A 26,017-nucleotide genomic window follows, 5' to 3' on the forward strand; every position below is an offset into this window, starting at 1 on the left:
TTTTAAGGTATGCAAATAGACCTCTTTTAGGGAAAGTTTGGGATATGAGTGTTTATGTCTGCTGTCTCTGTGGTAGGCCTTGGGGGATAGCCACAATAAGTCCTCACAAACCTATTAAGAAGTGTTTCTTTGTTTGGTATAGTCTGTTGGGTCTCATGATTGCAAGCCCCATTGTCTTTCAAAGCTATGTGTTTTGGGGACCCATTCCTCAGGTGGAAGTCTTAAAAGTTGGGACACTAGATGTTGGGTTCAAACCCTTCAATCCTCAGGGAGAAGCTGGGAGTTGTGAGTTTCTATATGATTATATGTTTATATGTCACTGAATCAGGGGTAGGGTCATGGCAAGATTGTCTCAGCCTTTCTCATACATTCTCATTCACCCAATGTGTAGGAGTCACTCAGTTAGTTTCTAGATTTCTTCATAGGGAATTGTTCCCTGTGTAACTGTAGATTTGCTGTGTCCATGGGAGGAGGTGAGTTCAGGAGCCTCCTATATTTCCATCATGGACCAGAACCTCCAGCACTATTTGTAATAGTTACAAACCAGAAATGACTCAAATGTCCATAAACAGAATGGATGAATAAATTGTGGTGGTATAGTCCCACAGTAAAATTCTATTCAACATGAAGGATGAATGAACTATTGCCATATAGCACAATGATGATAAATCTCCTAAATATAATGTTAAATGAAAGAAGCCAGGCACAAAAGAGTACATACTGTAGTATTCCATTTATATAAAGTTTTATAAATAAGCAAAACTAACTTTTGCTGACAGAAGTCATGATGGTAGTTATCCTTGGGTGAGGGGAGAGACAGTATGGGAAAGGGGGACAGGGAATGTTCTGGGGTTCAGGTAATTATCTATGTATTGACCTGGGTGCTAGTGAAATGGATGTGTTCACATCATGAAAATTCATCAAGCTTATGATTTGTGTACTTTTCTGTATATATAGTGTACTTCAGTAAAAAAAATTAATTTGCCTTAGGTAAAAAAGAAATCCAATATCTTAGCAAAGCTTTTTCAGTGGCTTCCCAGAGTACTTAGAATAAAATCCAAAGTCCTTACCATAGCCTACAGAGCTATACATGATCTGGCCCATGACTACCCTCCTCCACTTCACTTCTTACCATTATTCCCCTTGGTTACTCAGCTCCAGCCACATGGCCTTCTCACTTGTCTGCAAACATAAAACTACATTCCACCCTAAGACTTTGTACTTGCTGTTCTCTGCCTGGAACATGCTTCTCTCAGCTTGTCACATTGCTGGTTTCTTATCATACAAGTACCAGCTCAAATGTCACTTCTTTACAAAAAAAGTCCTTCTCTCAACAATCCTTCTGAAATAGACTGCCCAATATTTTTTTATCATTTAACACTATTTTTTTTCTACATAACATCTGTAACTAGTTATGTATTTCTTACTTGTTCATCATCTATCTTTCTCAATAGAATGTAAAATCCCCAAAGGCTGGGATCATGTCTGCTCAGTTCACCATTATATCTTTAATGCCTGACACACCACCTAGCACATAGAAAGTGCTCATGTAAATGTTAGGGTTGAATGAATGAATCAATGAAGATTCCTGGGTAAACTCTCTACTAGGCTGTAGCTAGGATATCTCCCACAAAGGAAAACACCTGAAAAGTTGTAAGTCATCCTATTAAAAAGAAAGCTTTGTTAGTACAAACTCTTGCCAACCTCAGCTTGGTGAGGAGAAAGCTCAGATCTTTCCCCAATGTTCCTATGAAATTTGGCCAAGGGAATGTTCTTTAGATAAAACATAATATTCTAAGATGGTAGAAACCAGCTAAAACTTTCTTCTATCCCCTATCCTCAGATTTTCCAAAAGAAAACAAAATATGGTCAACAGGCAGTGGAGCTCTTCTCTAAAATCCTATAGTCATGAGAGAACATTATTACCTCATCATGGGACAAGTAATAAATATAGGGAAAGCTTATATAAAATTGCTTAATAAGAAGCAGATGTCTTTCACATGTGTTTGAGGAGATCTTTCTTTCTCACATTTTCACCTTAGGTACAACAACTATGACCGGGCTGTCATCAATACCGTACCTTATGATGTTGTCCATCGTTGGTATACAGCACACCGGACTCTAACGAGTTGAGGAAACCTGAGAATGAGTTTTGGGTCAAACTAAAGCCTGGCAGGGTGGGTCCCAAACTCGAAAGATGTCAAGTAAGCTCGTTATACTGAAGCAGTGAAGAATGAGTACTTACTGAATATGTGAGTCAAAATGTTGCAAAGGAAAAAAGAGAAAAGAGTCCTGGGTGTTGGCCCTGGTCCTACCACTCACTCACTAAATGACCTAGAAGCAGGCTCTCCCCACTGACTCAGTGACTCTATTTGTATGATGAGAGGGTTGAACTAGATAGTCCCTATGGGCTAAGGGTCCTTCTGGCTTTATGATTCCTTTTTTTTTATGCTCTTGATATTTCCTCTGGATAAAGAATATCTCTAGCTTAGCATAAGACATAATGAAATAGTTTAACTCTTTGAGAACATATATAATAACAATTAAAGAGAAAGAAAAAAAAAAGAAACCAATGATCTGGTTTGCTTTGATAAGAGAATAATTACTCAAGAAATACAAGCTCCTCAAAGTTCAGGGCCTGTAACCTGCTGTTACCTTTGTTACTTCCATTTATCCTACTACAGAGCTATGTACATCCTAGTTTCCAAATGTTTGTTTAATCTCAAAAGAAAAACACCTCATTGAATGTAACCAGAGAACAACCTAAAGCTTTTATTTTAAATGATCTCTTCTGATTTAGGGTTCCTTTGGTCTGCCCTTGTTCTGAGTGTTTTTTCTCTCTTTTTTTCCCATTCACAGGTCCTATTTATAGACAACTGGTGCGTCCTACATGGCAGGGAATCCTTCACTGGCTACCGCCAACTCTGTGGCTGCTCTTTAACAAGGGATGATGTATTAAACACTGCTCATCTCTTGGGTCTTCAGGCTTAAAATTGACAGCATTGATATTATGAACACACGTGACAGCCTGGCTACCAGAATTCATATCAGCAGAATAATATTGGGTCAATACCGACTTCAAATTGTCTCCTTACCTCATCACACAGAACAAAAGCTTCCCCTTTCTCTAATAGGGAAAACCTTGGAGAGAGGCTTCTGAGATAGCCAATGTCAGCCATCTAGTATGGTAGCTTTCTTCCCCAAGTTATAACATGGACTCATTTGGTTTTTGGACCTTTTGATGTAATTGTGGTCAATCTGCTTCAGAAATATAATCACCACATTGATAGAGAAACAATAATAGTCACTAGGTAAAAATATGTTTCAACGGGATTTGTTAAAAAGAAATGCATTCTAGGAATAACAGTCTTAATAGGGCAGAGATTTGCAACATTTTTGGTCTTAAGACACCTAATCATTCTTAAAAATTATTGAGGACCCCAAAGAGTGCTTGGATGTGGGTCGTATCTATTGCTACTAATTGTATGAGATATTAAAACTTAGAAATGTTTAAAATTTAAGGACAAAAAAGCACACATCCATCAGCTATCAGAGAGATGACATCATCACATGTCATGTAGCCTCTGGAAAAGTCTTCTGTACATTCATCAGATAATTCAAGTGAAAAAGGCAATATCATCTTAATGTTGTTATTAAAATTGTTTTTAATACACAGACCCACTAAATGGATCTCATGGACTGCTCCAGGTGTCTTTAGACCACACTTTGAGAACCAGTGTGCTAGAGGATACCTTGGAACAGTGCTTTACATAGGCCTATGGATTAAAGAGTTTAACTGGAACCCTAAATTTTTCCTCTATGGTCTCCTAGAACTACAGATATTGTAGGAATTGCTTCATATCACAAACTCAGTGATAATGTGGGAACTGAATACAGAGTGTTTTATCTTGTGAGAAGAGTTATCTCTATCTAAGTCATCTTTTGAGAAGTAAAACTAAGAAGTCACAATAGCTCCTGTGAAACAAACCCATCAGTTTGGTAATTCTGTGAGGGATAATTGCAGAAATTTTTTAGACGTTTCTGAGGTTCCATATAGTAATTCACATGCACATGCGTGTGTGCATACACACAAAACACAACAGAGGGTACAGAGGGTTAGTCTCTAAGATTGTTCAGGGAATTCATCACAATCGATAAAGTGCCTCCAAAGAACTGGGGATTACTATCCAAACTTGCATTTTGGCTTTTGATGGAATTTAGGATACAATCTGTTTTCCTCCATTTCTGCTAATCTTTTTTTTCCTTTTTTTCCCTATCTTAAAGTATTATACATGGTAATTGCCAAGATTTGACTGGGTTAAGTATAATACCTTGTTTCTTTTATTTTTTTAATGGCTTTCCTTTATATGTGGAGAGAGAGAGAGGGAAAGAGAGACAGAGATAGAGAGAGACAGAGAGATAGGTGTGAGGTTTATTTTCCCTTGGCTTTCACTGAAAGAGAAGCTGTACAATAACCACATTGACTGCTATAAAATGATGAAAGACAGTCTAGGCTAGGATGTGCACAAGAGGGAAAAAGCATTATTAGTGAGGCTAGGAGTCAAAAATCAAAGAAAAGTCAGTATTCTGACAGAGAATAGAGCGTAATCTGATGTTTTCAGCAAGTTCCTAGTTCACGTTTAATAGTTTATGCATTATTTTATTGACCCACCCAGTGCTCCAAAATATGTTCTCAAATATTTCTGCATTTTAATTGTACTATATGTGAATCTTTGGGGGTCTTCCATGAAATGTGTTTTCCTCTTAGGTCAAAGGATTGATAATTAAGTTCTCGTCTTAAAGAGTATACCCTTTAGCAATTAGAATAGAAGTAACATTTTAACATACCGCCTTTTCTCTGTACTATTATGTTCTCTTAAAATATGTTACCATTCATTAGTCTTCATCAGGATATTTACCTTTTTTGAAGTTTTGCCTAAATTAGCCTTGAAAATTACACTATAACTGAGGTCAGCATTGCTTTATGACAAGGAAAGAACAAATTCATGGCCCTGGAGAGATAAGGACATAGATCAATCTTCTCCCTTACTGAAGGACTCCCTTTACCTTCTGTCTTCCCTGGGATGTTGATTCATTAATTATTTCATCCTCATGTTCCTAAATTTTCAATCAATACTTTTCTACAGTATACTCTCCTCAGAGGAAGAAAGAGGAAAAGGAATTATTTGAGTGTTGATCATGGTCATTGACAACTTTCTATGTGAGAGATTTCTTTTTCACATCTCTTTCTGGTGTCTCTGAAAATGTAAGCATGGGTGTGTGTCAACCAAGCTCACTGTAGAGTCACTTTTAGCTTTTGCTATAGTGGGATGGGATCAGTGGAGAGTCAAGAGCACAGCACCTAATATGGTGTAATAGCACCCCACATAATCATTTCATAATATGGATTTGTTGTAATGAGAATAAATTAATGAATTCTTTTCAAACAAACTCACCAGAAAATATCACATTCTCAGTATGTCTTTTTGTTTGGCAGTTAACTGGCGCTGAATTTTGTTCACCTTCATCTAGAGAGACCAAGCATTCAAGTGTGTGCAAACTGAGAGGGGTTTCCTGGGCTGCAGAACTTACAGTTTTAAAACTGGGAAAGTCCCACGCAAATCATGACCGTTGGTCCTACCTTCTTGCTGCTATAGCTGCATTTTGCTCTTCAGTTTTCTCTTCTTCGGTTTAAAATGAAGGCCTTGGACTAAGTAGCATCTAAAGGCTGTGCCATTCTGTAATTTTGTTTGGCCTCTCATTGCTTAAGTTTTCTTATATGGGTACAGTAAGGAAAATACCTACTTTACAGGATTTTGTGACAAGTTTCTGATTATTAACAAAGACGTTTGTGGCACATAATAATGACCAATAATAATAGCTAACTCTTACACAGTGCTTGCTATGTGCCAGACATAGTTGTAAGTGATTTTAATTCCCACAGCAACCCTATCCCCATTTTAGAAATAAACGGATACAGGCAATGAGAGATTAAGTGGCTTACCCAAGATCACATAGCTAAGTAAGTGTCCGAGTTTGGATTAGAACCTTCACAGTCTGGCCACAGAGACAATGCTTTAAAGTAACTTGCCATATTGCCCAATAAATGTTAACTCCTACCCCCCTTTCCCATACTTACACAGTCTAGCTAACCAATCATAGATAATAATCATCTCCACTTTCACAGTCTTTCCTAAAACATCTTAAAAGAACCATGAGAATATCTACATTTGTTTTGCAAATAGTCTGCAAACATCCACAAACACCCCCCCCCCAACTTTCTAAAAACTATTCTTCACTTTCTCTAATTTTACCTCTTTCAAAGTTGGAACCTTGATGATAGAAGGAAATCAATCAACCTATTCAGCATATTTCCTTCTTACCACAATCTTGCAAAATACCAGTCAGCTGTTAAGATCAAAAGCACCTTACAGGACCTATTCACATCACTGCCCCAGGAAGCTCTTGGGCATATTGGATATCCACTCACAGAGCCAGCTGATGGCTTGGCTCAGCTCCTAGTTGTGAGGTCAGCCTGTGTCCTCACCTCTTCAAGATTGCAGCTCACCAGAGCCAAAGATGCTGGGGGATTTGGTAGTAGCTCTTTTTTTCCTGATTTACATTCAGGGGTTGGTGGGTTGGTGGGTAATTCCATCCTGGTTCTTGGCCTTAGGCAGTGAGCTTCCATCTTGCTCACAGACACCACTGTTTGCTTCCAGTGCAGCAAAAGCCTGCTGCTTCAGCACAGAGACAATTATCCTTTTGTGTGTATGTTGACCATTCCTTTTTTATTTTACCTTTTTATATTTTGCCATCATTGCTGTGTGTTTGGAGCACAGCATGAGCTTACTGTAACATCTTGAATGGAAATCTTTTCCATATCGATATGATTCTTCCCTCATTCCCTAAATTGCGTTTGCAAAGTATGACTGCACACTTTCTTGATGGATCAGGCTCATCGCTATCATGTCTGTTTTTGTGCCAGACTATGAAACAGTATAAAGTCTTAGCTTGATTAACGGAATCCAAGCTTCCTTTCTCGAAAAAACTAATCAAACATCTCTTACAATTGTGATACATTGTCTTAAGCCATGTAGGTGTGTATTATATTGATTAATAGTGGTGTTCTAACTTACTTTCTATGTGGGTGGATAAGCATGGTAATTTATCGTGTGCACAAGTGAAGATCGCAAGGGTCAATGCTATGCAAACCTTTGAAGGCTTTTCTCTGTTAGCCCCATCATTTATCTACGGTCTACCCTTTGCCCCATTGATAATGGTTAACTCCCTCCAATTCAGGTACTCAGCGTCCTCTCACCTTCTGCTTTCTAGCTCCCTCTCTGATACCTTGACTGAGGCAGCATAGTGTTGTAGGAACCAACCTTGGCTTGAGTTCCGCCTCTGTCTCTTACTAGCCTGGTGAATTTGGGGAAGCCACTTTCTCTCCTTGAGCCTCTGTTTCTTGACCTGCAAAGGGGGGTAAAAAAACGACATCTATCTGATAAACTTGTGGTAAAGAATGAAATGAGGTCATATGTATAAAGTGTCCACCATAGTGAGCAGCACGTAATAAACACTCAGTACTTGGTAGTTTATCACTGTCACCAATATCATTATTTGAACAAATAGCAGAGACCAGGGTTAGCCTGTGTGTTTGATAGAAGTCAGCATTCTACTTAGAAAGAGCAACGTTATGGGAGTCAGAGCTGGAAAACTATGTGCAATGCTAAGGGTCAGAGAGAGTAGACAGGTTGTGAATTGCAGAAGTACTGGCAAGGCATCTGAACATTAAGCATGCCTTTATGGATAGGAAGTTGGTTTGGGGTAGGTGGTCCGCGGGCTGAGAGCTGAAAGAGCAGAAAGGGCATAGAAGAGATCAGAGAGCCTGCTGAGAAAAGCTGAGTCTGGAGTGTTTTAGGGAGAGTGGCTTGATAACAAAGATGTGTAGGGTGAATGAGGCAGGCAGGGAGACATCCATGCCTGCAATGATACCTCCACATCTAACTTCACCACCTTCCAAAACCCCACTGAAACTACTATAAAATGATATTTGAAAAGATTAGAAGAGCAGGAAGAGAGACAACTAAGAAGTCCACAAACTAGGAATTCTAAGCCCTTAGTGGGAAAAGCCAGGAAACAACCTGATTTACTAACCCCCCTTCACTCCTCACAAGAATCTTTAAAGGTTGCAACAGGTAATTCTGGAAGGGGGGTGAAGGGGGAGTGGGTACCAAACTAACGAGGGTTTTTGAAAAGTAAGAAGTAGATTCTTTTCAAAATCCCTTTCCGTGGTTGATGCCTGCCTGCCCTGAGTGTCTGGCCCTTCCCTGCCCTGACAGAAGTCTGAAGTGTTGTTCTCTGGAGAGGGTAAAGCAGAGACAATCTGGACTGGGAGTTCCCAAACGCAGCCAACAGCTGGAGTCTCATATTGAAAACAGGGCTTAAGTGGAGGTATGCACCCTGAAAGCTATAAACCCCCAGTCTTCTCCAACTCTGACCCTAAAGTTCTGGCGGCTGGAGGAGTATTCTGTGGGCCATCTGACCAACAAAAGAGAACAATATCTAAGGATATTGATACTGAAGTGTCCCCAAAAAGGGCCCAGCTGGATTACTCTACAGTGAAGCACATAGTTTGACATTGTGAGGAAGATGAGGAGGAGGCGACCCATCCAGTTGAGGACATTTATTTTCAGAAAGGGAGAGTGGACCTGAGCATGTTTCTTACTAAAAGGAAAGGAGCTAGTCAGAGAAGAGGGAGAGGTTAGAGAATTCTGGAAAAAGAAATGAATCCAAATCGGAAAAGGAGTAAAAGTGTCACTGTTGGCAGATGACATGATACTATACATAGAGAATCCTAAAGATGCTACCAGAAAGCTACTAAAGCTAATCAATGAATTTGGTAAAGTAGCAGGATACAAAATCAATGTACACAGTCTTCAAAATCCAAAGAGACACACCAATTATTGTGCCTCTTTCTTAATCATAAGTAGTGTGAGGTGCAGCAACTTGCTCTCACTTAAGTAATATCCTGACTTTTCATAGAACTTCCACAGAGTTTAATCTCCTTCCTTATGGTAGACGTTTTATATATATATATATATCTCACAACAAAGAACAAGGGATCTGGCACTGCCCTGAGGGATGGACAGTAAAATTAATACTTGTAAATGCAAACTTATTCTGATTTTGCTTATCGTGGGGAACTGGAGAAAAGAAACTTTGTGGGTCGTCGATTTGTTCCAGAACTCACAACGCATCTGAAATCTCAGCTGCAGTTGATATTGCCACCGAATTAAATCTGTGATGATCTGCTGTCATTTTCCATGACCCATCCGTCTTTTGTAGGAGTGAAACAAATGAGGTAAGTTGGGATATAATAGAAATCCCACCATTTGGTATATAATAGAAACTTTCTGTGATGATGGAGAGGTTTCTTATTTGTGCTGTCCTATATGGTAACCCTTAGTCACATGTGGCTTTTGAGCGCTTGAAATGTGGCTAGTGGAACTGAGAAACTGATTTTTCAATTTCATTCAATTTGCATTTAAATGTAAAAAGCCACATGTGGCCAAATAGCTACCCTATTTGACAGCACATCTCTAGACACATAAGAAGCCTAGTGACTTCACCATCTTTCTAATCACTGCACAGGTAGTAAATGCTACTTGACATCCCAATGTCTTGACTTCCTGACAGACATCATCCTGCCACAACTGATAACAATTTGCATCATGATTACCCAAGTGGACATATTCCCCAAACATAAGATTAAGTGAACACTGCAACCTGCACAAAGATATGTACAATATATTACCAATTATATGAAGTTTTTTAAAAGGCAGAACAGCACTCTGATATTTTTATGCAATCCGTGAATATGTAACAAAAGAATAAAAATCTGTGTGTGGATGATAAATTACAAATTCAGGTGATGATGACCTCTGGGGAATAAGGACTGGAGGAATAAAAGGCAATGAGATCAAGGAAGAATACACGGGCTTCAACTATCATTGTGATGCTTTAGAGCTAAAACTTGGTGGTAAGTAGATTGTTATTTGTTATATTATCATCTACGCTCTTGTATGTCTAAAATATTTTTAAAAAGAAAACATGCAGAAATAAACACACTTCTTGCAATTATTGTTGAGCTGGACTTAAAAAGAAATTGTGCTTCACACTTTCAGACGTGAGTGAAAAAGACAATAAATAACGATACAGAAAGAATTCAGGCTTATAGGAGGGAAGGTGAGAAGCATATTTGGGGTAGATTCCCTTAGAGTTTTAGAATGCATTGTTAAGATGTGGAGGCGTGAGCATTTCATACACTCTTTGGTGTGTGTCTACCTTATGGGAGTAAATTTTGTGGGCAATTTGTCAATGTCACTACAAGTTTACAGATTAAAATGTATTTATATATATTTTAGCTAAACATTTCTAAAAGGTTTAAAAATATTCTTTCTAACATGTTCCTGCCTTCACTCTTGTCCTTGTTCCTAATTGAATCTCCACACTGAACCCAGAGTGGCCCTTAAAAACTACACACTATTCTACACTTTAGCTTATATATAATTATTTGCAGTTCCCCCAACGTGCCATGCCTGCCCCTGGCACTGTGCCTTTTCACATGCTTTTTCCTTTTCCTTGAATGCCATGTTCCCACCATCTAGTGTGCCTAGCAAACTTTTAGTCATCCTACAAGATTCAGTCGTAGCCTCACCTCTTTTTACCCTGTATGTTTTAGTTATTAATATTCTTTATTATTTTGCCTTTTCCCTGACCTCAGCCCTCTGCACATTAGCACCTTATGCTTCCCCCGTGTTCTCTTTAAGAGCCAGTTTCCCCTGACTAATTTGTGAACTCCTTGAGAGCAGGGGCTGTCTTATTCATTTCTATATCCCCAATACCCAGCATTTGGAGATGTTAAATGAATGAATGATTTTAAAAGGACATTTAATGGGCAGTATTTAACACCTGACAATCCACAAATGAATAATCCACTGTACCACATAAGGCTAGTATTTTTGCTGGTTTGCCTTTGAATATAGATAGCTTCTAAAGTGCCAACAATTGGAACGTAGTAACTCCTGCCACCCTAAATTACATTTTATATAACACCTTTACATACAATAATCCATTTGATTTTCTAAACAATCACAATTTTAAGTGTATTTTATAGATTATAAAATGGAGAAATTGAGTGACCTCTTGAAGTTCACGCGTCCTGTTACTACTCCTTGTCAAGTACTTGTTCCACCTCATCTCTGAGCCTTTATAAAATCCTAAATATATGCTTAAAAGTATCTTTTCATCAGGTGAACTCATTGATATAGGTAGTATCCTAGGCTTATATGTTGTAATTTCTTTCCCTATCTACCAAAAGTTCCAGGGCTTACTCCCCTGCTTATTAACAAACTTTCACACTAATGACCTCATTTCTATTTTCCTTTTTGTAGACCTTTCTAAAATATTTAGTATGGTCATATAGCTTATGGGGCCTTACTGTAACCTGAAGGCTCATGGTCTCAATCAGACCTCTGAAAACTGATATATTAACAATAATACTTTTCCATCCCTACTACCCAGTATTTTGTGGCATTTCTGTATTTAAAACATACGATCATCTGTCATTACACTTGGTACTCAGGTAAGTAGCATATTCTGGGTCATTTTATTTTGTGGCAGATTTGACTTTGTAAATGGCGTAGGGACTAGGTTCTTTGGCTATCCAGATTTCATCTCTTTCTTGGTTTCTTTCCTTAGCTGCACGCTCTAAAACTGCAGTCAGTTCAGGGCAAAACAGGCTATTTGAGGCTGGAGAGGTGGGAGTAAAATGATGGAAAGAGGGGCCAGAAGAGCTGTCATCTTCTTCTTCTTCTTCCTCTTGGTCCTGTAGCTTTCTCTTGCCCAACTGGGAATTTATACACCAGAAAACTTCTTTCAAATCCTGGATAAAGGTCACTTTGGGAGTAAAGATGCATAATAGAAAGATAAGACCTCCGGAGACACCACACAGGAAATACAGGCCCATTTTCTCAGGGATGCCTGTGAGGAAAACAATAAACCAGTGACCCTTAAGGATCATGGGCATTGTTCAAGGAGACAAGTATTTATCGATCTCATCGCTTAGCCAAGGTAGATCCTTCTGAGACTATAATGGGGCAGATATGAGAAATACTAAAACAAACAAAGAATACATGACAAACCAGTTCTTTAGTCTCTTGATGGTTTTGTATTCCTGAATGCTAGAGATTAAATTGTGTAGCTGCCCCCAAATTCATGTTTTGAAGCCCTAACCTCAATGTGATGGTATTTGGAGATGAAACCTTTGGAAAATACGTTTAGATAAGGTCATGATGGTAGGGCCCGCGTGATGGGATTAGTGCCCTTATAACAAGAGACAACATAAGGATCTCTCTCTGTCTCTGTCTCTCTCTCTCTCTGTCCCTCCCTCTCTGTCTCTCTGTCTCTTTCCCATTTAAGGACATCTAGTGAGAAGGCAGATGTCTACAGTATAGGAAGCGAGTTCCCACCAGAAACAGACCATGCTGGCACCTTGATCTGAAACTTCTAGTCTCCAGGTCTGTGAGAAAATTAATTTCTGTTGTTTAAACCAACTAGTCTATGGTATTTTCTTATGGAAGCCTGAGCAGACTAAGACATTGAAGAAGAATTGGACTGGGCCTTCGTGTTTATTTAATCTTTATAAATGTGGAGCCCAAGCATGGTTTAGTGGGGTTTTTTCCTAATGTCTCAAACAAAAGATAGTAGTTGGATACGCATTTTTCATTTGTCAAAGTTCAAAGTACAGAGAATAAAATGGTACACTTCCTATTCCTACTTTGAGAGAAGGTGCTTATTTCACACCAGTTCCATATTAAATGCAACACAGTGCACCAGAGAGATACATATTTCTCCCCTTGCTATCAATTCAGAAAGAAGAATTTATCTTTTTATGACCTTTACCTATAATTAGCTGTCTTTTTGGATATCTAAAAATTATTTATTAATTATCTGCTTTTTTCCAAGTAAACTCTCAGTAGCAGTTTGAATATATGTATATGTATAACTGAATCACTTTGCTGTATACCTGAAACTAATATAAGATTGTAAATCAACTATACTCCAATAAAATTAACATTAAAAATATTGTGGGTACAGTTATTGGTACATGGATCTTACTGAAACAAAATAGCTAAAAAGTTGAGTAAATTTTAGAAAATGTACTGCTAAAATAAAAATAAGTCTGAACTAATGGAAAATATGATGGTTGTGGATTTTAAAATAACCCTTTCATGGATAAGAAGTATTCCCAGAGAGCTTCTCAGCCCCTAACTACAGCCTCATATTTCAATACTACCTTCAAATATTACCAAAAAGAAAAAGAAAGATTTTTCTAAAGGAAAATGCCAAGATTCATAGATAAGGACACAGTGGGAGAATTTCTCCCAAGGAACAGAGCAAAGGCCTAATCAAACAATACTTTCCACCTCCGGTCAGTTTTAGTTCAGGTGTTTCTGGACCAAGAGGAGTCATATCTGGACTTAATGTAGAGACTACCACATACCACCTAGAGATCCCAAACTTTGAGCTCAATACAGTCAGCGATTAGAACTTTCTGAGTGATTTATTGTTTGATAGATACTCGGTAATTGTATTGTCCATACTGAATAGTTGGTGACCAGAAGGATAACTCATGCTAGATGGTTTTATTGCTCACCCGCGGTGTAAGTGCCTATTAGCTTTCGATTTCTGATGTTCAAAGACATCCATCGCAAACAAATACATTGCCAGCTACTAGATAAAGAGTCAGGGCACCCCCAACCCCAAGTTTCCTTTTGTTTGGAAAGCTCTGGCTTTTCCCTTCTTGCACTTTAATTCCTATTCTTATGTTTTAAATTCACCAATGAAGAGTGAACCTGTGAAACTCTAGGCACCCTACCTTCAATCCCAATAAAGGCAGAACCCCACATTCTCTCTCTCACTCTCTACCTGGGACCTCACTGTGTGGCCCCAGGCATGCTGTGTAGCATCCAGGACCTATGAATAATAAAACTTGCTTTGACTTTTTTCAACGTTCCCTGATGTTTGTTGTTGAGGTGTGTCTTGCAATCTTAATAACCACAAGGGCTGGTCCAGCCACAACATTGGCTCTGAAAGGGGAAATGTCTTTAGGAGCTCACTATGAGTATTACGGGTCCAAGTGAGTGCCTCTAGACATTTCTAGCTGATGACATCACTATCAATAGTCAGAGACTAGCACAAAACATCACCAGATATTCCAGCTTTTTACCATGAAGTGCTGCTTCCCATAGAAGCGTTATACATCCCTTTCCTACTGAACCCAGCATGGCCATGTGACTTGCTTTGATCAATGAAATGTTCAACAAATATTTATTACCCACCTCTGATTGCTAGGTACCTTACTGCTGGTGACACAATAAAGATGAATGAAGTCTTTGCCCTCAGAAAGCATACAGTCTCCTCAATAGATGGACATATGGCACTCAGCCTTCTTGCCACCCCATCCCCGAAGATTCTCAGTAAGATGTGTAAAAGAAACACAAATATGTTTCCAAAAATAAGCTCTGAAAAGTTAATCTTTAACAAAGTCCTACAGAAGCTTGAAAAGGAGTTTTAAAGAAACGTTGCTATGGTCTACGTATACCCTTTAAAGATTTTAAGAAATGAAAGTAAAGAACTTTATCTCTTTTAAAAATATATTCAGCTATTGAACTGTGCTTCTTAGACATGACACTGTTCACAGACTAAAGCACATCAGCTTTAAGTGTTACACACCACACAGAACAAAATTTGTTTTAGATCCACTTATGTATCTCTCAGTCTAAAACTCTAATCATTTCAACAGCTGCTCCCTCAAGTGGCCTTATGCCTTATCTTAGAAGGTGATTGTGATGAAAACTTTACCTTAAATTTTTTGCCACTGAGCACAAAAAATTAGAATACACTATAAAAATGGATACTAGAATAGGAATTTTCCTGCCACAGAACTGCTGTTGAGAACAATAGGTCCAAGTACCTCCACATTAAAGAGAGGTAGTTGACCATTCATCTGAGCAGGACTCATAAAGGGCTGACTCCGAAACAGTTTTGTGACTTCTAGCTCGTAATCATCCATCTCCAGGCTATATAAAAGAATGAGAGAGTGCTTGTGGAAAGAGGCTGGTAGCACAAATTTCTTTGAAGCATCTTCCATCAGGTGATAGTGTGTGGAGTGCTGTTTCTCCTCACTGGTTAAGTGCTTTTCATACACTATGCTTTTTCACATGAGGAAATTTTCACCCTCATAAAGTATGGATGTGTCACCTCCAACCCCACATCATCCCTGCTGGATGTGCTGAGATAAAAAAGTTTACAGGCCTACCTTGTACTACTACTGAAGTAAAACATGTAAGAGAATTTTGGAGCAAGCTTTATCTGTATCCCCTGGAGTTTGAAGGACACAGAACTTGGTAACGGGCTCTTTTTTAAAAAGTCCAGAAACAAGAGGCTAGCTGGAGTTGTTTGAAATAACAAAGCAGAGATACAGTTGGTGAGGAGCAGCCTTCACTGCACAAGTTTTGGTTGAAAGATAAAGTGTATTGCTTCCCTTGGGCCAGAGTGGACATCAGAGAATGTGACTAGGACATAAACGGAGAGGTATACCATGTTCTTGGATTGGAAGAATCAATATTGTGAAAATGACTATACTATCCAAGGCAATCTACAGATTCAATGCAATCCTTACCAAATTACCAAAGGCATTTTTCAAAGAACTAGAACAAAAAATTTTACAAGTTGTATGGAAACACAAAAGACCCCAAATAACCAAAGCAATATTGAGAAAGAAAAACGGAGCTGGAGGAATCAGGCTTCCTGACTTCGGACTATACTACAAAGCTACAGTAATCAAGACAGTATGGTACTGGCACAAAAACAGAAATATAGATCAACGGAACAGGATAGAAAGCCCAGAGATAAACCCACGCACGCATGATCACCTAATCTATGACAAAGGAGGCAAAGATATACAATGGAGAAAAGACAGGCTCTTCCATAAGTGGTGCTGGGAAAACTGGACAGCTACATGTAAAAGAATGAAATTAGAACACTACCTAACACCATACACAAAAATAAACTCAGAATGGATTAAAGACCTAAATGTAAGGCCAGACACTATAAAACTCTTAGAGGAAAACATAGGCAGAACACTCTTTGACATAAATCACAGCAAGATCTTTTTGGACCCACCTCCTACAGTAATGAGAATAAAAGGAAAAATAAACAAATGGGACCTAATGAAACTTAAAAGCTGTGTAGGTTCATGAGAGGTAAGACAAAGAGTGCATCATTATGTCTGGAAAGAGTGCAGTATTGAACATCCCAAAAGGATCCCCAAAGGGAAACAACCAACATTAGGGCACCTGCCACCTACAGAACACTAATACCATATTACAACAGCACTATTCAGCTAAAACCATTTTGTCTCCTTCTCTCTCGTACTCCAACCTCCTCCTAATTCCTGAAGGATCCAGAAGCAGTATAGTGATTTGGAGCATAAGGAATTATCAGGAACACTATATAAAATAACATTGCTTAATATATTTTATGTAAATAAGAGATTGAAAATATGCATATAGAGCAAAAACCATAAAAATGACCCAGTAGATTTGAAGAAGAACCAAAAGGAATTCTGTAAATAAAATATAATAATTTTAATTAAAATTAATCTGATAGGTTTAATGGCAGAATCAGATACAGCTGAATTTAGAGCACTGGAAGATAGACCGGAAGAAATTATTTGGAATGCAGCATAGAGATAAAAAATAAATACAAGAGATAAAAAACATGAAGGATAGAGTATGAAACTTTACTATATGATTAATCAGAGGCTTAGAAGGAGAGGAGAGGAAAACTGAGCAGAGGTAATATATGAAGTTATAAAGGCTTACATTTTCTATAACTGATGAAATCCACAGATTTAGTAATTCCAATGAATGCCAATCAGGGTGAATAAAAAGAAATCCACATCTAGACACTGCATTTAAAAACCAATGAAAGAAAAAAAACAATGAAAGTATCTTAATAAATGAGGAGAAAGGAAACCTCTTTTTAAAAATGAATTACAGGGCTTCCCTGGTGGCGCAGTGGTTGAGAGTCCGCCTGCCGATGCAGGAGACACGGGTTCGTGCCCTGGTCCGGGAGGATCCCACATGCCGTGGAGCGACTAAGCCCGTGAGCCAAGGCCGCTGAGCCTGCGCGTCCGGAGCCTGTGCTCCGCAACGGGAGAGGCCACAACAGTGAGAGGCCCGCATACCGCAAAGAAAAAAAAAAAAAAAAAAAAAAAATAAAAATGAATTACAGGGGCTTCCCTGGTGGCGCAGTGGTTGAGAATCCGCCTGCCGATGCAGGAGACACGGGTTCGTGCCCTGGTCCGGGAAGATCCCACATGCCGCGGAGCAACTAAGCCCGTGAGCCATGGCCGCTGAGCCTGCGCGTCCGGAGCCTGTGCTCCGCAACGGGAGAGGCCACAACAGTGAGAGGCCCGCATACCGCAAAAAAAAAAAAAAAAAAAAAAAAAAAAAAAAAAAAAATGAATTACAACTAATAAATGTAGAAGAAATGAGAATTGGAAAATCACTATTTTGCAACCAAAATAATAATTCTTTCAGGCAAAAATCACTGATAGTGAGTGAGGGTTTGTTGAGGAACAAGACATTCATATAAAGCATCTCCCTGCAAGATACATACTACTTACAAAGGGAAAATTTATTTACAGTAAAGAAAACTGGGACCCATGACCTTAACCAAGTTTTCAAAGATAACATGATCAGTAATGGGACAAATACATCACTTCTATGGTATTTCTGCCAAAAGTGCATAACATGAATCTAATCATGAGGAAACACTAGATAAATCTGAACTTACGGACATTCTACAAAACAGTGGGTCTATGCCTCTTCAAAAATGTCAAGATCATGAGAGAAAAGACCAAGGAACTGTTACAGATTGTAAGAGAATACATTGAAACTAAAAACATGAAACGTAAATGTAACATATGATCATGTATTGAATCCTAGATCAGAAAAAATATATAAAGAGCATTATTGAAACAACTGGAAATTTTTGAAAAGGGTATCTGGATTAAATGGTGGTTTTTGTCAGTGTTAATTCCCAGATTTCAAGGGTTTTATGGATATACAATGGTTTGTATGTATGTCTTTGTATGGATATACAATGGTCATGGTTTTTGCTCCATGCTTATGAATGAGAGATGCTTGTAATTTTAAAGATACACACTGAACTACTTTAGAATACTGGGACATCAAATCTACAACATATCCTCAATGTGTTCAGAAAAATAGTATTATGGATATATACCCAGAGATAGATGGTTAGGTGATATAATAACAAAGCAAATGTGATTAAAAAAATTTTTTTTGGCCACACAGCATGTGGGATCTTAGTCCCCTGACCAGGGATTGAACTAATGCCCCCTGAAGTGGAAGCCCAGAGTCTTAACCACTGGACTGTCAGGGAAGTCCCTGCATGGTGTACAAAAAATATTTTTAAATGGAGAACCTACGTGAGTTCTCTGTACTATTCTTAAAAGTTTTCTATATGTTTGAAGCTATTTCAAAATTAAAAGTTTAAAAGTTCTATGTGATCTCCCTGCTTTGTGACCACCTAGAGGGGTAGGATAGGGAGGATGGGAGGGAGACGCAAGAGGGACGGGATATGGGAACATATGTATATGTATAACCGATTCACTTTGTTATGAAGCAGAAACTAACACACCATTGTAAAGCAATTATACTCCAATAAAGATGTTAAAAAGGAAAGGTTTTGTGTGAGTCTACTTTGCTCAACTCTATGCAAATAAATTTGAAAATCAGAATAAAATGAAAATACGCCAATCCTGAAATGTAGAAATCAATAGGAACTTTAAAGCTATAACAGGAAAATGCAAACCACAAAATGTTGGTGCAACTATATTAACATCAAACACAATAGACGTTAGGGTAATAAAACTTACTGAAGACTTAAAAGGTCACTACATACAAATAAAAGGTCAATACACCAGGATGATGTAATATCTTAGGCAAGTGATAACATAGCTCAACATCCATAATCTAAAACTTACAGGAGTAAAGGAGGGATGTGAAAACGCAACACAATTAATAATATTGATCTAATAGTCACAAACAGAACACTTCACTCATTACTACAGAAAAGAAAATTGTCATCCATGTGCCAGAGATCTCAAGGAATAAAGATGCATACATGTTTGCGAGAGTAATTTGTATAAGATGGAGCAAGGATACTTCTTTTCCTGGTGACCGTATAGGAAGGGAGTTCAACCCTATGGGAAATGTGTCTCAAGGGAGTGGTAACCTATTCTGTCTCCCCAACTTGTTGGCCAGCTTTGGGTATGTTGGAGTGGCAGAGTCATCTAGGAGCATGTATAAGGGACCTGCTCAAAAATTCACCTTTCTACATATACTTTCACCAAAAAGGTCTATAGCGTTTGACATCATTTGAAAACTGCATTGGACTGATAATATATCAGTATTCTTAACCATTTTTGAGTCAATTGGTCTCTTGGGAATCCAATATAAGCTGCTACTGGGTACAGGATTTCTTTTAGGGGGTAATAAAATGTTCTAAAAGGTGACCGTGGTAATGGTTACACAACTCTGTGCATATACTACAAATCACTAATTGTATGCTTAATATGGGTGAATTTTATGGTATGTAAATTATACCTCCAAAAATCTGCAAAAAATGAAATAAAAGAAAACTTTTTGGAGGAAGTTTGCCATTTGAGAATGAGTCAAATATTAGTGAAGTTTGGACTAATCACCTTAGACTCTGCTGTTATATATTAACTCTATAGTTTAACTCTATAATTTAAATATCTAATTATGATATAACATCTGAGTCCCAGGGATTGCTTGTATGGAAGGGATCTACTGTATGGAAGAAGCTCTCCACTGTCAGACATTCTAGGCAAGATTTCCAATAGAGTTAGACAGTAAAGTACCATTTCAAATATTAAATTCCATTTTTATGAGGCTTTATTTTTGCCCTTAAGACTCTCTAGATTAGATTAAATTCCCATGACTGTGTCAGAATGGAAGAGATATTTTATAGGAAGGCATTCTGCAAGACATCAGTTTGGATCCAAGTTTTGTAAGGGGGGAAAGGATAAAGAAAAGAAAACTTAGTATTAAGTAAAAACTATTTCGCTATTCCATTTCTAATCATTCACTTGTAGGCAGTCCTACCATATGCAGAATGTCTTCTGATACTCACCATATATATAATCAGACAGTGTAAATGGGTCCAGGGAGCTGTGGTCCATTTGTTGCAGCAGCTTTACAGGCACTGAAATGCAAAACATCAAGGAGTAGAAAATTTGGCATGGGAATTGCAGTTACTGTTCATACAGTGGGGATGGATAGAAAGTTGATATTTAGCAGACATTCATTAAAAAAATAATATATTGTGAGAGACTAAATTAGTGTTAAACCTGAATTTTAAAGTGACAGCATTTTCATACCTATTTATTTCCATGGAATAAATTCTAAGCATTGAATCAGGTAATGGTCTAGGCGTTGTCACAGAACAGAGGAAGAAATAAATGAACTAAGGAAATTTCAAAGCACAGAAGTAACGAGCGCACACTACGTACTAAGGACTCTTGAACTGGAAAGTAGTGAAGACTTTGGACTGAAGCAATTTCAAAATAAGGACTTGCCAAAAACCAAAGAAGATGAGGCCATTGTTTTAATATATGGAATGGCTCCTTCCTCTCAGTTTAGAAAAATGTTGACATATTTTAAATCAAAAATAAAAATTTCTCTGTGATCTCACATCCCCTTAGAGCTATCTCTAAGTTTTCATCTCACTGTCCCTCTTAACGCCATAGGCACAGTTGATTACTTCTTCCTTTCCCTCAGTCTTCTCCTTTTATGCTTTCACATCACGTTCTTCTCACCTTCTTCATACTTTACTTATCTCTTCTTAGTCCCCTTGGAAATCTCTTTTTCTCTGCAAGTACCTTAAGGCTAATATTCCTTTGGACTTTGTTCTAGCTCCTCTTCTCTTCAAACTATACACAACAGTTATCATGCTAGGTCACCTTATTGTTTGGAGGTTTCCCCGTTCTATAAATATTAGCAGGATAAATATCATTAACCTTTTAAGGAGAATGTAAGCGTATTTTAAGATATATGAGTGATAGCTATGTTGGCCACGCAAAGCCTTAACCCCTTTCTATGACTGCAATATTAACTCACATTATGGGTTTTTGTACAGAGAAAAATCTACCTCCTATCACCGGAGATGAAAAGTCTAGATACTGACTTTCCCAATCTCCCTTACAACTAGGAATTTGTAACATGACCTAGGCTCCCCCAATCAGATGTGTCTATGCCAGATTGACTTGGAAGCTAGAGACATAAGTTTTCTCTCTTTGGTGGCAGCAGCTGTTTAGTGGAATAAGCATTTTTCTTACCAGAAAGTTCCAAAGTACAGTTTGGGGCATTTTTCTTTGGTGTATAGCTGAGCCAGGTTATATACATCCTTCTCAATAGCTGCTTTGCGACATCCATTGCCCTTTTAATAAACTCTTTTTCTGCTCAGTCAGGTTACATTGACCTCTACCGCTTCTACCTAAGCATCCCCAAAAGATACATCTCCTAATACCTTCAGTACTGGCCTCACCCTCAGATCCATACGCATATATATACCTGCTTACTTATAATTTTTTCCTGAATATCTCACAGGTATGGAATCAAAGTCACTTAATAACTGTATAACCTTGAACATGTTACTTCTTTCTGAACCTCTGTTTGCTTTTCTATAGAATGGGAATAATACATACCTACCTCACAGGATTATTGTAATGATCAAGTGAGAAACATGGATGTCAAAAAAATTTAAAACTGGGGCCTTCCCGGGTGGCACAGTGGTTGAGAATCTGCCTGCCGATGCAGGGGACACGGGTTCGTGCCCCGGTCCGGGAGGATCCCACATGCCACGGAGCGGCCGGGCCCGTGAGCCGTGGCCGCTGAGCCTGCGCGTCCGGAGCCTGTGCTCCGCAACGGGAGAGGCCGCGACAGTGAGAGGCCCGCGTACCACAAAAAAAAAAAAAAAATTAAAACTGAAAAGTGCTATACAGATTTTAGCTATTATTGTAATTGTAAAATATAATTTATAATATTGTAGCTTTCTTACCACATATGTAGGAAACTTGCAGCTGTTTCTTCACTCCTGGGAAACAAGGTTCACCAAAAGTAGCTGTATCTGCAAACAACGTGCAGCTTTCTCTCTTTTGACACTGTCTCGAGACTCTTTGTAGAGCATCAGGAGCTAAGCACTCTGTTGGTTATGATTCAAACAAACAAATAATTTGAGAGTTGGGAAGAAAAAAAGAGGTAGAATGCATAGGAGAACAAGAATGGCTATTTCTGCAATGTGGGCTTGAGAAGTCTCAAGGAAACGGAACTAAAAGGATGGTCTTGCCGTCAAAACTGTCTATTCAGGATCCCACCACTGGGGTACGTGAATCTGGATACTGTCATCCTCTTTGTCACTTTACTTGAGATACAAATGATCATGGAAAGAATATCGACTGGATTGGCCTGATTTGGCTAGCATGCTCACTCCTTGGCTAGTGAATAGTGTTGTCTCATTAAACTATAGTCGATGTTAATAATTTCCTAATAGGAAATTCAGGATGTTGGTAGGATGGGAAAACAGATGCTGGGCAACAGCAACAAATGCACATTATTCTTGATTTTTTTTTTTCTGTCACATCATATACTGCCAGGCCTTAACACGACACCAGGTCCAGAATTGCGTTTTGGCTTCGAGAGAAGCCAGCATCTTGGCTTATCTCCCCTAAGAAGCAAAACCATAGGACCTCCCAGGTTCTTGGCAAATATCAAATAATGCCTAGTCTTAGGTTTTCTCTCCTCTGAAATGCGTGAAAGAAACTCTTGTGATTTTTGTACTTGAAAAAGTGCAATACAGTTTTTGTTTGCCAAGGGTTTTGAAGATTCTAATTTTCTCCAAGCTCCTACCAGCTCAAATTCTTTGTACTGCTCTGAATATAGAGTTTGCAGTGTATTATTTTAGATTTTCAGTATCTATATGTATTTAGCAATTAAAGATATTAGTACTGACTAATATCTTTAGTGGCTTGGAAAATGCTTATGGCTAAAATTTTTAAATATTAATTTTCTTCTGTCTCTTATGGAAGCAGGAATTGAACTGTAGATGAGGGAGCCAGGTCAGAGGTATCTTATGCTCTATCACTAGAGCAGAGTTTCTCAACCTTGGGACTATTGACTTTTAGGGCTGGATAATTCTTAGCTGTAGGGGGCTGTCTTGTGCATTGTACAATGTTTAACAGCATCCTTGACCTCTACCCACTACACGTCAGTAACAACTGCCCCCGGTTGTGAGAACCAAACATGTTTCCAGACACAGTGTCTTTGGGAAAGAGGTTAAAATCACCTCTGATTGAGAATCACTGGACCAGAGGTAAACTAAATAATCCTGTGCGTAATCCTGTGTAATAGGAAAAAGGTTTACGAAGATTTTGCCCTGAACTATGCCAAGGTTTATGCAAATCGACAAAGGTTATTCAAAGCTTTTTGACCTGAAGCATTCAAGAAACATGCCTTCTACAGAACCATGAATATACCAGCAAGCAACACAATGCAACAATAATCACAGAGCAGCATCACTGAAAATGAGAGCAGTATAGGCCAAAGACAGAAATTATGGCACTGGAAATTGCACACAGACCCTATTTATTGATACTAAAGTTTCAGCACACTTCAGCAATAATGTGACACAATGTTGCATTATTAACTGAGAATGTCAATGTAACTGGGTTTTCCAATTAAATTCTTAAGAATGTTAATGTTTTCTGTGGCATACACTTCAGGATAAATTGGAGTAGGCAGAGGCTACTGAGTTTGCACATTTTAAAACTAAGCATTGTCTTACACCCACACTGTCTCTGCAAAACATATAAGGCATAGCTTTCAAAACCAACATTTCTCTTGCTCGTAATATAGTTTTGAACCAGTTGAGAATGTACATATTATGTATTCAATGCTAGTCTCATAACATTGCTTATATGTTGGATATCATAGTGATCTGGACTATATTAGTCCATTATTTAAAGTTCAGTAAATCACTAATGTTGAACAGAGAATTTGGAAAAGCCGTTGTAGATCTGTGTGTCTTCTGTTTCCAACATACCTATGACAGGTCCATTTTTATTCATTACATCACATTCTTGTTTTCCTTCCATGAATTTGCCATAATTTGCAGAGAAAATTGTCAAGACAGATTTATTTCTGCACCGAAGCCTCAGCGTACCATTCTCACATACTGTCTTTATTCGGTAGTTCACTAGGAAACAAGGTTGATACTTTAGATTCCCTTTCAAATTCAATATTACATTCCAACATTTATATTTTTAAACTGTTTGAAGCACTGATAGTTTAAGCCTCCTTAAAATGAGGAGAAATATATAATAGAGTCATCTGAACTTGTAGAAATCAGCTATCAGAAGGATTACAACCCAAATTTGGGATGTCATGAAAAATTTTTAAGTAACAGGAGGGTTAAAGCTCTTACTTTTAGGTAAATTTCAAATCTTTCTTTAATTAGAGAATAGAAGTAAGCCTCTGTCACCAAGAAGTATTTTGTGTTTCTGGGTTACACAGCTTAAGGTATTCTGCAGTGCTTTTTAAATTGCTAAGCATGAAAACAGAAATTGCACTTAGAAATGAGCCCACAAACTATGTAGGTCCCATCCTTTTTGGTAAATTCCCTCTTGATTTTAAACACCGCTGTGAAACTTGCCTGGTCTACATTTATAAGATACTACAAGATACTTGTACGTGCCAGGACATGGATCTTGTCCAAACATTTGACTATTCACAGATATCTGACACCAGCGTTGGTCTTTGCACTCATCCAGGAGTTTCTTGTGAAGAAGGAAAAGAGAGAGAAATTACTGAATAAAAGTTCACATCAATGAGTTATTTCCACTAATGAATTTTACAAAATTTTAAAAAGTTAAATTCTTTAACTTTCCAATAAAATGTTTCTTTTTCCCCTGACATCCAGACATTCTATTTACTGAACTCTGAGAAGAGAATGTATATATAGTGATGGATTAGACATAAACACTAAGGCCTTGAATTACAGCTCTGTTACTTACTTGCTATGTGATTATCAACAAATTGCCTCTGTGAAATTGTATTTCTTTGTATGTTAAATAGAGATACGAATTCCTGGCACAAGTTAAGCAAAAGGCTATTTTCAGATCTAATTTATACAGAAATGAAAGCTTTTAATATATGGACAAGTTGAATACTCTCTGGTTCTGGAAATGGTTAAAAACACCAGGTGGCCGAACAATTATTGTGGTTAGTTAAAATGGGAATGAGGGAGGCAGCACTTAAAGGTGAGAAAAAAAAAACAAGAGAGCATGGTATCGCGAGAACCAAAGGAACTGAGTGTTTAAAGAAAGGTGGAATGGTAGACCGTGTCAAATGACACCAAGAAGTCACATTAGATAAAAACATAAAAGTATCCATCACATGTAACTTCATGAGGATCAACAGTGACTTCAGTGGAGTTAGTGGTGGCAGGAATAAGATAAAGTGAATTGCTACCAAGAAAGTAAAGATGGAGAGTGTATTCTCTCAAGCAGATAAGGATTAAATGATGTCAGTCAGGAAGCTGCTTATATCTTAGCCTCTAGGGAGAACTATAATGTTCTCAATTGATTCCAGGTATATTTTAGCTTCTATTAGATACTGCGCTCCTAGGAAGCTTCCCAAATGATAGATACGTTAATCCAGCTCCATCTAGGTCACCAATAACCTCTATCACTGAATAGCTGATATGTAAAGAGAGTAGCTACTTCACGTGGTTATGTGTATTAAAGGAGAGAATTCAGGGACTGTGCCAAACAACATGCCTA

The 26,017-nt window shown here is 38.1% G+C and overlaps 2 protein-coding genes across 5 annotated transcripts in view; one reads left to right on the top strand and one right to left on the bottom strand.

The window, feature by feature from the left end:
* The window catches only part of TMLHE (trimethyllysine hydroxylase, epsilon), a 48,828-nt gene extending 41,233 nt beyond the window's left edge, over nucleotides 1-7,595 (top strand). Inside the window, 3 exon segments of the mRNA XM_059051291.2 lie at nucleotides 2,043-2,122; nucleotides 2,125-2,204; nucleotides 2,860-7,595. Of these exon segments, the coding sequence (XP_058907274.1) occupies nucleotides 2,043-2,122; nucleotides 2,125-2,204; nucleotides 2,860-2,991 (292 nt within the window). The 3' untranslated portion in view covers nucleotides 2,992-7,595.
* Nucleotides 1-26,017, bottom strand: part of LOC131748925 (protein eva-1 homolog C-like) — a 218,116-nt gene that overhangs the window by 127,064 nt on the left and 65,035 nt on the right. For 2 of the 4 annotated variants that reach the window (XM_067023673.1, XM_067023671.1), the window contains exons 3-6: nucleotides 24,889-25,012; nucleotides 24,280-24,432; nucleotides 22,240-22,383; nucleotides 20,314-20,385 (exon numbers count right to left, since the gene is read on the bottom strand). In XM_067023673.1, the coding sequence (XP_066879774.1) occupies nucleotides 20,314-20,385; nucleotides 22,240-22,383; nucleotides 24,280-24,432; nucleotides 24,889-25,012 (493 nt within the window). Of the gene's footprint in view, nucleotides 1-7,047; nucleotides 7,468-11,649; nucleotides 12,043-20,313; nucleotides 20,386-22,239; nucleotides 22,384-24,279; nucleotides 24,433-24,888; nucleotides 25,013-26,017 lie in introns of those variants that run through there. The other 2 variants (XM_067023672.1, XM_067023670.1) reach the window with 2 other exon arrangements.

This window comes from Kogia breviceps, chromosome X (assembly GCF_026419965.1).
Source record: "Kogia breviceps isolate mKogBre1 chromosome X, mKogBre1 haplotype 1, whole genome shotgun sequence".
NCBI lineage: Eukaryota > Metazoa > Chordata > Mammalia > Artiodactyla > Physeteridae > Kogia > Kogia breviceps.